General features: G+C 33.9%; 1 protein-coding gene across 1 annotated transcript; it reads right to left on the minus strand.

Moving 5' to 3' along the window:
- Positions 1 to 2,182: 2,182 nt before the first annotated feature.
- LOC134266485 (rhophilin-1-like) lies at positions 2,183 to 12,403 on the minus strand (the record flags this gene model as incomplete). Its single annotated transcript, XM_062748713.1, has 11 exons — positions 2,183 to 4,870; positions 5,122 to 5,271; positions 5,410 to 5,560; positions 5,685 to 5,805; positions 6,009 to 6,128; positions 6,401 to 6,557; positions 6,680 to 6,775; positions 7,079 to 7,228; positions 10,197 to 10,305; positions 10,559 to 10,683; positions 12,326 to 12,403. Coding segments are annotated over 11 exons (1,617 nt in total), but the record flags the coding sequence as incomplete, so codon positions are not given.
- Positions 12,404 to 13,520: the final 1,117 nt, after the last annotated feature.

A 13,520-nucleotide genomic window follows, 5' to 3' on the forward strand; every position in this document is an offset into this window, starting at 1 on the left:
CTCTGGGCTAGTTTTTAGTGCATATTGTGATATGCCAAAGTTCTACAGTTAGCCAGAATATTTTAGTAAAAGAATTTTTCTTTTATATACATACAAGTATCTTGCTCAATGATTTGGTGAAACTGTTATTTAAGGAGAAAATGCAACTTGCATTATATATGACCATACCCATGACTTCAGGGCTGCATTCAGGATCAAAGTGGCTAACCTAGATTCAAAGTGACAAAATGTCATTCTTGAAGCCACAAATTTTCAGATTTGATGCAAATATTTTTGATTGATACCGGATAATTTTTGGAACTACCGGGTAGGTTAAAGTTTCTAAGTGAAGTTGTTTATTTAAAGAAACATAACTATTTTTATGGAGAAAATAAACAGCTTTCTTTGATGTGTAACCCAGAATATCTAAGCTAGAGCTTTCTAAAATGTGGCTATGCCAGCAAATTCTTCAAAACAGTAGTTACAGATAGAGCTTTGTGTAGGTTTTGTCTATATGATTTTGAATGCTCCCAGTTTTCTCCTGGCTGTGATTAATAAAACAGAAAAAAATTGTTTTATCGGAGGCCTGTTTAATTTTTGTAATAAAATCTTGAAAAGTAAACAAATAATTTTTTTTTAATTGTCTTTACCTTTGCAGAGGCATCCTTGTAGAGTGTGCATAACATGATTATGGTTAACTTGAAATATTTGGATATCTACTGTATGTCACGTAAATCACTCATGTGACCTGTTGATGTTCAATATCTGTTAAATTTAATTGCAAGCATCCTCTCAATAAGGTTGTTGAAAAGCTTAGTTTCTTCAGCTTCAAAAGGAATTCAACATTTCATGCATGATAATAGGAAAATTTTAAAGGTACTTGGACACAGATTTGAGGTTATTATTTTCTCTATAATATTACGACTTATATATTTTAATAGCATTTCACACAAAAATTAATTAAAAATCTTATTTCGTTTAAAAGATATCGAAATTTCAAAATTTTTCGGCGGGTTTGATTGACATATCTTTGCATTCTCACAAATTTAATTTTATTCTTAATCCTTAGGAAAAGTGGCAATCTCGTTTTGTATAAATGAAAAATATTAATACTATAATCCAGAAAATTCAGAGTAGACACGTTCGAAAGCAAAACAAACACACAATATATTGTCAGTCCGTGCAGTTGTGGTAAGCAGACTGTGACGATTGAACGCACCCGGTGAATTCTAAATATAAACAATAACAGAACTCGAGCCCTGTTTACAAAAACTGTGTACATAACACGAGTGTGCTCGATTTGCTAAACTCTGTACGCATCTCTTAGTTCGGAATGACGATACTTGTGAAGGTGTTTTGCTTTCTAATATTTCTACTCTGAATAAAATTATTTTTCTTGATAAATGTTTTAATATTTCTCATTAAAACACATCAAAATTGCCACTTTTCCTAAGGATTAAGAATAAAGTTAAAATTTGTGAAAGTGCAAGGATGTGTCAATCAAACCCGCCAAAAAATTTAACGTTTTAATAACTTTTAAATGAAATAAGATTTTTATTTAATTTTTGTGTGAAATGCTATTGAAATATATAATTCGTGATATTATACAGAAAAAATGAGAAAATATTAACTTCAAATCTGTGTCCAAGTACCTTTAAAAGGCTTTTTCTCATCTTCAACTTTACAATTGATCATTGGATATAAATTTATTTTTGACCTTACCTGAACAAAGTTGGGATATAATGCTGTATCCCCAGGCACACATGTAGGCATTTGACTTCATTTCTAGACCTGGGACCAGCTTTAAGGGTTTTGTGACAGGTCAATTCCAAAGTAAGCCTACTTAGATCAAACTTAAATGGATGATGCATCTACAGGGATGCTTGCAAGGATGCACATTACCTGAACATTAATTTGACAGGAGACTGCTTTCACCTTAGATCTTAAACATCTGTTGAAGTGTGCCTTATAGTTTTTGATGATATCGGGTTTTTTTTTTGTTTTTTTTAAATCCTACCATTTCTGTAACAGGACAGGAGAAAATGTATCTGACCAGACCCTTATTTGAACCCCGGCCCCTGAATCTCCAGTCAGGTGCTTAACTCAGTTATCTAGCCACCAGCGATTGAACTTGTCTGACTGACACAGTCTACTCCAATCAACCAATCAAAAACATGTTTCCACAGTGTTGACTCAATACAAATTGATATATAACATTTTATTGCTTGTCAAAATATTTTCTGAATTTTCTTTCTCTTGTACATTGAGTATTGATAAAAGCTCTCACTCATTAATAGACAATTATACACACATAACATACAGTGTATGGGTATACAATTCACATGTTACTACATACATGCATGTAAATGTATAAATTTAACACCATCATTAAAACAATACAGACATACAAGTTGATTGCATTTGCTCTTAATCTTAGAAAATCTTTACATAAAAATTGCTTCCTTTTGATATATGTGAAGCATCAAATAGCAGAGACAGTAACTTTTATCTACTGCAAAATTTGCAACAAAAATGGTTTAAAACACATGATGAGCCAAGAATACAACTCCTATCCTATAACCAACTTACACTTGTAAGTAACAAATAGCTTATATAATTTATGTACATGTATATATATAGAAACTCTAAACATACGTATATAATATATATATAATATATATATGGACACTTTAACAATATACAAATATACATGTATGTAAGATGGGTATCACAATACAGTCTTAATACTTCAGACCTTATCTATATCTACATCACAATATGGTTATTTTGGCACACTAAACTTGTGTAGAGGTGTTTCAATTCATTAATAAACAATAATTATTATAAGTGCTTTAAAGCAGTATTTCAAAACACCTCCACCATGTAAAATGCAGTGTGATTTATTGACAATGAATATAAAAGTTTGAATATGTATAAAATGTGTCTATTTGCAAATGAAAAATTGCTTCCTCGGTATCCATCAATCTACAAAACTGTCCAGTGTGAGTGATTGAATATGCATTTAAACAGACAGTATTGAATGATCTAGTTCAAGCTCTCTGTGTTTTCTATTCTAGTTTATAAACATTTAAGCCAAAAGACAAGTTTAATGTGTCATTTTTCGAAAGAAAAAAAATCAATATAAGTTGTATGGACAGTGCATAATCAATAAGAACATAATAAATAATCAGGATTTTTTTTATCTGGATTATAACTCGAAGTACATTTATTTCCCTCGCACACATTAATTGGCTATGAACATTTTTGATTATCCTATCCCATATAACTGAACTGCATAAAATCATTGACAAAGATTACACATGATTGATATGGAAATTATGACTAACTAGATACTTAATGTAAAAATATAATACTTGAATATTTCCATTATTAATATATATTAATTTTAACAAGATTATCTATCTATACATTGGGTAGTGGATTTCAATCATGAATATATACTGAGCACACCAATAAAATCCTTTGCTTATACAATATATTGATTTTAGGTTACATTATGCATACATGGTTTAATTACATGGAGATTTTCTACATGCTAAGAGAAACATACATCATTGCATGGATTTAGAAATGTAAGTATAAAACTGTGAACATGTTTGTACATGTATGATTGTTATTTCATGTGTAATGCTTTCATTTTAAGTTTGTAATTTTCCATTTCACTAAAACAATTCTACTAAATAAAGAAGACTTTTAAAAGCAACATGTGACAATAATAATGCTACATGAATGTCATATGTAAAAATATAATGTATACAACTGTTTTGTGTTAAAATATATCAATGCCTAAATTCAAAAGCCATAAAAATACATGAATATCTGCCAAAAATCGATCTTTTTCTTGAAAAATAATAGGAGAAAAAGAATACTGATGTAAAATATACCTAACCTGAGGCAAGAAACTTTTGATTCTTCATGGAAGTTTGGCAATTTCCATTAGCACTGGTATATAATAAAAGGAGACAGCAAATTATGCCGCCAAATTGAGCACTTGGAAGGAAGAACCTATATAGCTTGGACAGAACTGGACATAGAACTGATATGTGAAGGTATTCACTTATTGCTGATCAGTAAAATGATATCTACTGAGTTATGATGCAGTTATTAAGACAAAAAGTTACATGTATACTGTATATGGATAAATATACTGCTCTCTGCTACAGGGCATCTTAACACTGAATAAAATGACAGATAAACTATGACACATAAACCCTGAATCATACAGGTGACAAATACAATTTAAAATGCATCTTTGTTAAAAAAACAAAAATCTGTTTCATAAAAATTCACACAATTTTTATATTATTTCTTGTCTGCGTGAGGGGTATGGGGTGATCTCATTTTTCCCCATCATTCCCTTTACATAGTGTGTTCATAGATGTGTTAGCTGCTGTCAGGTCAATGGGCGGAGCCTCTGACAAGGACATGACATCACAGTATTACACTAACCAATCACATCAAACAACAGATGATTTCACTAACCAGTCGTATCAAACATAACAGATGCTAATCAGTGAAGGAAAGCCTCGCCATCCTCCATTTCTTTGCTCTTTTCTGGTTTATCCTGCTTTTCTTTTGAACCTTTCCTCATGAATATCCAGGGTGCACTAAGCCGACTACGATTTGATTTATTGCTCTGAGTTGATAGGCTCTCCCTGGGGCTCTGCATTCGTAGGGGGGCGCGGGGGGTCCCCGGGGAGGAGCCTGAGTGACTAGCGTCCGGATCCTGGGGGGTGTTGGGGGTGACTAGTCTGAGAACTAAATGGTTGCCACACTGTCTGACAAGATTCACTACTTCTTCATGTTTTGCCCACTTTGTGTCTGTGTCCCCTACAGCTACCACTAAGTCTCCAACTTTCAGTTTGCCCACCTAATCAAAAACAACAATAAACAGAGACTATTTAAACCACGTACAGTGTACATTTTTGATACAACTCTTTAAAATATTTAGGTGATATAAATTAAAGGCTTATTTAAGGTAAACCAAGTAGCTCTTTATCATGTCTTTCAAAAAAGGTATGAAATATCTAGGTTATAAATAATCTGAAAAGTTATAGATGAATATCTGTCAAATATTCAGCATATTGAATGAGAAGGAAGACATAATAGGATATACAGTACCTCAGCAACACTGCCAGGTTCTATTTCTGCCACACGAACCGGAGCGTCTCCACGGACACTGAATCCAAATCCCTGATCTGGATTACGATCCAGAGTTACTGTTCTTGGTGCAGACCATTCATTTTTGGCATTGAATATTGTTATAGGGCCCTAAAATTAAATGTATTGATGAATTCATTGATTTGATTATAATGTACAGAGGATATCTGTATCTCGAACACAATTTACATAAAGAAATAGAAATTATAAATTTTAAATCAGGATAAGTGAATATAAATCACTTCTTACCAGTCTCTTGAAGATGTCTACTACACTGATATTTCTGAACTCTGGAGAGACGGGGGAGACATTTTGAGATGTTTTGGGGTTAATTTTAGGAAACATCAGAACTTCTGTGAAATCATCCTCCTCCTCTAAAGATGAAAACTCCTCCAAGCACCTGTTACACAACCATAAAACAAGGATAATGAAAATCATTGGCATATAGTGAACTTTTTCAAAATTTTCTTGTTTTTAAAATTTAATTTTAATCAAGTTTTCAGGTTGAAAGTGCCCAAATTTACCTGTCATGAGCCTTCTTTAAAATGTCCTGAAAGGTATCAATTTTTCTCAGTTGTTTACAAAGGTCATGTAATCTCAGAGCCTCTTCATGGCAGTTGAGTGCACCTTTTAGGTGAGCTTTCCCTGTAGTAAAACACAATTTTTTTTATTAACAAGGTAAATTTAAAAGCAAATTTGTTATCTCTTAAAGAAAACACCTTTTCTGAATAAAAAGTAATCCCTAAAAAATGGAAGCTGTGACCAGTGAAAAAAATATCTATCACTCATATTTGTTTTTGTCCCCGACCAGTATTTTGATACCTACCAGAGCTGATTTTAATACTAACCCAGTGTAATTCTCTCCTCTTCGGTCTGAGGCATGCTCAGTCTGTTGTTCTCTGTGTCAACTTCCTTTGTGTTCTGTAAAGCCTCCATGAATTCCGTTAAAGATTGACTGTCATTTTCTTCTGGAAAAAATAATTTGGACTATTGATATAACTTTTTTATGTTCCAAAAACAGCAATATCTCTTAAAATTTCATTGTTCTATCCTAACAGTATACATTTATGGTTTAATAATTGTTGACATTTATATTGCATTCTGGTTCTAAGTTCAAAAATTTTAATAAGCAGTGCTCTCGACAGATTACAAATACGTGTACGACTGTACTTGTACAATTTTTCAAAAGCAAAGTAAAAGCACTACAAGATAAATGTTTCATTGATAGTAATTGACAAACCAGAGCAGTCTATGATAGCCATTGCCATGTGAGTATGAGCCATGGCCATGTAATACTGGGATTTCACCATCGCCATGGAGACCCATGAGTACGGAATGTAGTCCTTGACCGGTTCAGCGGTCATCAGTAACTTTGTGTCATCGTACATCTGGGACACCTGTAGATAGAGCATGTGTCAAAATATACAAGTACACTGTACAAGGAATGGCACTGACCAAATCAGTGTCTGTATGTACAGGTAATTTCTGAGTTATATGATGAATAAGTGATGATACTTACCACAACAGCTTCTTGAGCACATCTGACATTTCCTAGGAGTCCATCATTATTGCCACCCAGCACCTTACACTCAAACACGCACTCCTGGGCCTGACTCTGTATATACAGGTAAATGGTGCAGTCAATATAAAAATAAATTACAGATAGAAACAAGCATATAAATATCATTCCAATAATTTGCTTCACAAGCTTGAACTTTGTAATCAAATATTTGATGCATGAAAATTGTTGTACTGCTTTAACATATTATGTTTAATGTTTTAGACTGGTAATTCAAAACATACAAATAAGGGACAAATTCTCTATTTGAGTTACCAGTAACTCATGATATCAACACCAGCTGACCAATAATGGATTGTTTTATAAATATTTTGGTGACATTTGACCCGAGTTACTGACCATCATGAGCTGTATAAGCATTGTCAGTGTATGGGGCTGCATGTCCATACTAGGAGCATTAGTGAAGTGATTGTGTAAATAACGGAAGGTCCCTGCAGCTTTCTGAAAATTACTGATAGCATCCTGTACTCCTGCATGAGTTGTCCTATCCTGAAATAAATTATACAGTAATTCAGTCATTTTATGCTAGTTTATTGCAACATTATAATTTTTCTTCATATGAATAAAATACATGATATGCTAAAGATATTTCCCATAAAATATACTCTATTCTTACATTATTGAAATTTATGTTATATGGTACCATAATAAATAGTCTAAAACAAGAGGCCCAAGGGCCTTGAATCGCTCTTCTGATAAATTGTACAACCTATCACTTGTATTTGAAGCCTCTAACCCTAAGTATCCTAAAACCTAAGTTGCATCAACTGATAAAAAGTTTGATGATTCTTAGCCAATTAGGACTGAAGATATTTTAATAAAGCTATAAAAAAAAAAACATGAGTAGGTCACGGTGACCTACTTTAAGATTGAAGTTTTCTGAGGACTCAAGATGCATTAATAGACAAACTAAGATTGAAGATTCTAAGATAATATGTATTTGAGATATTCAAAAGTAGGTCACCTTGGCCTACTTTTTGGTCTACATTCTTGGAAAACCCAAGATGCATCAACTGACAAAGCTTGATGATTCTAAGCCAATAAATACCTGAGCTATTCAAAAGTATGTCACTGTGACCTACTTTTTGGTCGACATTCTCTGAAAACCCAAGAGGCATAAACTAACAAAGTTTGATGATTCTAAGCCAATAAGTACCGAAGATACTTAAATATAGCCATAAAATGTCAAAAAAAGGTCATCGTGACCTACTTTTTGGTCGACATTCTCCAAAAACCCAAGATGCATCAACTGACAAAGTTTGATGATTCTAAGCCAATAAGTACTGGAGATACATAAATATAGCCATAAAATATTGAAAGTAGGTCATCGTGACCTAATTTTTGGTCGTCACTCTCCGAAAACCCAAGATGCATCAACTCACAAAGTTTGATGATTCTAAGCCAATAAATACCTAAGATACTGAAATATATAGTCATAAAATGTCGAAAGTAGGTCACAGTGACCTGCATTTTGGTCGACATTTTTCAGAGTCCCAAGATGCATCAGCTGACCAAGTTTGATGATCATTGGTCTGAAGGTAATCAAAATATGCCTTTTAAACAATTTGAAAACAAATGCCTGCAAAATTCTAAAAGTAGGTCACAGTGACCTACTTTTACTTAAATATGTGTTAAGGTCCCAAGATGCAGCAACTTACAAGATTTGATGATTCTAACCCTCTCAGTGTCTGAAATAATGGGATGAAATGTTTTTAAAAGGATAAGTCATAAGGTTCTAAAAGTAGGTCACGGTGACCTACTTTTAAGTTGACGTTGTTCAAGGACCCAAGATGGATCAACTGACAAAGTTTGATGATCATAGGCCTTAAATTGTCCTAAATATGCCTTCAAATCAATTTAAAAACAAATGCCCGCAAAATTAAAAAAGTAGGTCACCGTGACCTACTTTTGAGTTAACATGATGTGAAGTCCTAAGATGCATCTACTTACAAGATTTGATGATCCTAGTCCTTATAGTAAGCAAAATATAGACATTTTCATTAATTGTAAATTTAGGTCAACTTTGAAGTGACCTTGAGACCACGCCCTTTGCCCCAGGGTCATGCCTTGTACAATTTTTAATCTTCAACATATCCTGATCATTGTATGTAAGTTTGGTGAAAATCTGCCTGGTGGTTCTGGAGAAGAAGATTTTTTTGCAACCAGTGCTTTTGGTTTTGTTTTCCTGATTATCTCCCCTTGTTTTAGGGTTCCAACCCTTATTTTAGTATAAATGGTAGCCCTTGGGCCAAGGATACCCTGTGACAAATTTGACACTGATTGGCCAAGGGGTTCTTGAGTTATGGCCCATATTCTAAAAAGTTAACGCACACCGCACGACGCACACCGCACAAATGGCCATAGCATTAGCTCTTTGAGCCTTTGGCTCAGAAGAGCTAATAAGCAGTTACACATACAATGGGTTAAATAGCATTTATGTTTGAGATACCACATAAGCAGAATTTGTATGCCCTGTTCACACGGAGAGTTTAATTTGAATTAAACGTAAAATTACTGTGAATTAGCTTCGCTTAGCATTCACATGGAGAATTTAATGCAAATTAGTTTAATTCGAATTAGTTTACTGCACATTAGATTACTTCACAATAACTCCGTGTGAACGCTAAGCGTAGCTAATTCGAATTAAATTTCGAGGCATGCGTAATGGCAAAATTAAGTCAAATGCCACATGCTGGTGATCAGCTATAAGTATTTGTGATAATTTTGAGTGAAAAACTAAGGAAAATTGTGTTAATCACTAACGTCTGTGTACAGACACTGTAACATTATGTCAAAAAATACATCTGCTTCTGCATAAGGTGACGTGATTTGCAAATGACATCATAATAGCCTTACTGATCGACGCCTGACTGTGGAAGTAAAATCTTTAATTCGCATCAGTTTACTTCACATTAGTTGTCATGTGAATGCAATTTAATTCGCATTAGTTTGATTCACACTAGTTTACTTCGCATTAATTTACTGTGAATTAAACTCGTCGTGTGAACAGGGCATTAGTGAGGTTTTAATTTTAGCATTATTAGTGAAGGTGCTGAACTTGCTAAAATTTAATATCCCTAAAAATCAATTGCGTTTTAATTGAAATAGCTCCATTAGTGAGCATTTTAATACCACTAAAATTACTTCTCGCTAATAATGAAATACCATTATTTCAGGAGAAATCACTCAATTTGCTTCTTGCTAAAGTTTCCACTTATATGGTATGTTGAACATGTTGCAATTAAACCTATGTACCTATATATATACAATAAAACTCCGTTATAACGAAGTCACTGGGACCTATGAAATTACTTCGTTATATCCGTAATTCGTTATATCCGTATAAGGAATTAGTTAAATTTATAAAGCTGGGGATCCAAGATAACTTCGCTATATCCGTAAATTCGCAATGTCGGTGTTCGTATTAAACGAGCTTTGCGGTATTTGTATATTTTACCTGTTTACAGCCTATCTGTGTGTATAAAGCACCAATATTGAATAAAACACTGCCTTTCTCAAAGCCCATTGTCTTTTGTGTGTTGGGTACACCTGTTAGAGAGTCATACCTGTAAACAAAAAAAAATATTATAAGATTATATTAATCTCTTGACAATACCAGTACTGTAGATCACCAAATTCACCATATCTGTTTTCAAGAGATAGTAATTTGCAGATTTTCTTTAAATAAGCAAATAAGAAGTAATTTAAAGTTACTGTAATATAATGATCACAGGTTATCTTGCTTCTTTTAAGACTTTTTTTTTCCTACACATTTTAATTTTTTTTTGGTGGGGGGGAGGGGGGGACAAAATGACATACCAGTGGAAGTGAGCACCAAGAACTCGGTCAGGTGGGAAAAATCTCCGCTCAATGAAGTGTAACTGATTAAAGTACTCAATTAACAACTCAACTCCCGACTCGTTTCTCTGGGGAGTCCGCATGTCCTGAAAAATCGTAAGAACAATGTCATACCATATAATCCCTTCTCCATTCAATAACCATTACATGTACAATTACACAATTTTCATATTTTGAGCACAAAATGCTAAAACACTTAAAGCTCATTTGAACTTAAAGGCCGAGGTTTTCAACCGTACGGTTTTCCTCAGGTAAGTTTAGTGTGGGGTGGAGCTTAATCGAAGCGACTGAGAAGCCCCGAGGGAACGACGCCAGCTTGTGTATACTACCTATATACACAGGATGTTACCTGAGCCCTTGAGTGTATTACCTGTATGCGTTTTCCTACGACTTTGTAAACCGAGGCCGTTTTTTTTATGTTTAGCTCATGAATTGAAATGCGAAATAAAGCATTTTTTGTAGCAGACAGAATCCTTCTCAATTTCTTTCTTTTAAAATAATTGATATTTTTAATAAATCGACATTTTTTATATACAGTGTGTTTCTAAATGAAGTGTTATAACGAAATTACATTTAGCACAAAAATCTGACATTGTAATCTGGCGACAAAAAAGGAAGTAATTCAAATTACACGTCATCTACGCAAAACGAAAGAAGAAAGTGAATCATAAAACAGTCTCTCGGTAAATAACAATGAAACTTAAAAACGATGTTTTGAGAATAAAATGTTGAAATAGAAATATTACTGTCTAAATAAATATCTTTCTAAGATAAACCCTACTTGATTTTTCCATAACGCATGGTCTGTAAAAATGGCCAGGACTTCGGACCGGGGTTGATTCCCCGACAGCTATGAAATGGGAAAAGAATCATTTGCATCGTTTTTTTCTTTTGAGACTCATTATTAATTTCAAACATTAAATACAAAGCAAGATATTATATTCCGAGTAATTTCTCTTCTAAAACTTATCATTATACCGTAACTTCGTCACCATGTCTCGAATAAAAGTGACACGTACAGGTTTGTCTTATAAATATAAATTCGCTTGACTCAAGAACAATGTTACAATGTTGTCATAATTGTTTTAAAAAATAATATTATTTAATTCCATGATACTAGCTTCAAACGTAGGTCGCTTTATTTTGTTAATTAATGGAGGAATAAATGTATGCTAACTCATTTTTTTTACACGGAAATTAAAATAATCAATTGTAATCATGATATGAAATCCTCCCGTTTAAAATTAAATTTATAATAGCCATGATTTTCTTGTCATTTATTTAATTATTTGATAGATTGATTATATTTATGGCATATTCTTATGAATTAAAAAAAGAAAAGAACGATTTGATTGCTTCTTCATTACGTTGGCATAAGCGGTAGGCATCAAAAGCCTGAAAGTTAATTCGATGGCCGGTACGATCTCCAGACAAGGTACACAAGATATACACAACAGCAGCCAACTAAATGTCAATCAATTCAAAGTATCCAATCCCAGGCTTAATTTCAGATGATTGACAGAGGTTCCAAGACCAGGTAAATTTGAAGGAGGTGCTTATTTCCTCCCCCTTTAATTGTAAAATTTTTGGATAAGTCTTCATACATGTATAAACTTGCATCAGAGGAAATTTTATCTTTGACAGATTTACTTATAAGTGGATATATTGAATAGTGAATACATCAAACCTAGTTTAATTTAACCAAATATACATGCTTATCACACCTACCTGTCTGAGGTCACATAACTCCTGGATTTCTTTTTCATACTGAGTTCCATCTTCACTGTAATGCTCCAAAATAAAGTCCTACAAAGATCAAAAAAATATTAGTTACATATGCATTCATTTCTTCAGAATTTGACATAATAAGCTAAATAAGTGATGAAAGTTATAAAAACCAGAGGCCCATGGGCCACATTGCTCACCCGAGCATTGTGGCTAGGAAAAAGTAGAAATTGGTTTACTATTGAAAAGTTTAAATCCAAAAGTTTGGCCCCGCCCTACACCCGGGGGTCATGATTTGAACAAACTTGAATCTACACAACCTGGGGATGCTTCCATATAAATATGAGCAATTATGACTTTGCTGTTCTTAAGAAGAAGATTTTTAAAGAATTTTCCTATATATTTCTACATAAAACTTTGGTCGGCCATTGTGGCCCCGCCCTAGCCCCGGGGGTCATGATTTGAACACACTTGAATCTACTCTACCTGGGGATGCTTCCATATAAATATGAGCAATTATGGCCTTGCTGTTCTTGAGAAGAAGATTTTTAAAGAGTTTTCCTATATATTTCTATATAAAACTTTGGTTGGCCATTGTGGCCCCGCCCTGTCCCCAAGGGTCATGATTTGAACAAACTTCAATCTACACTACCTGGTGATGCTTCCATATAAAGATGAGCAATTATGGCCGTGCTGTTCTTGAAAGGAAGATTTTTAAAGAATTTTCCTATATATTTCTATATAAAACTTTGGTCGGCCATTGTGGCCCCACCCTAACCCCGGGGGTCATGATTTGAACAAACTTAAATCTACACTACCTGAGGATGTTTCCCCATAAGTTTCATCTTTCCTGGCACAGTGGGTCTTGAGAAGAAGATTTTTAAAACATACCACCAAATTTTCACTAATTCTCAATTATCTCCCCTTGAATGAGGGTGTGGCCCTTTATTGGAACAAACTTGAATCCCCTTCACCCAAGGATGCTTTGTGGCAAGCTTGGTTGAAATTGGCCCAGCGGTTCTTGAAAAGAAGTTGAAAATGTGAAAATTAAGTTTACAGACAGACGGACAGCTAGACAGACGCACAGACAAACGGAAGCCGGACAAAATGTGATCAGAAAACCTCACTTGAGCCTTCGGCTCAGGTGAGCTAACAAGAGTCATGAAGTATGGATAGTTTTCAATAGATGCAGCCAGGT

This window comes from Saccostrea cucullata, unplaced genomic scaffold (assembly GCF_032062105.1).
Source record: "Saccostrea cucullata isolate Sc308-1 unplaced genomic scaffold, CSIRO_AGI_Scuc_v1 ctg18932, whole genome shotgun sequence".
Lineage (NCBI taxonomy): Eukaryota > Metazoa > Mollusca > Bivalvia > Ostreida > Ostreidae > Saccostrea > Saccostrea cuccullata.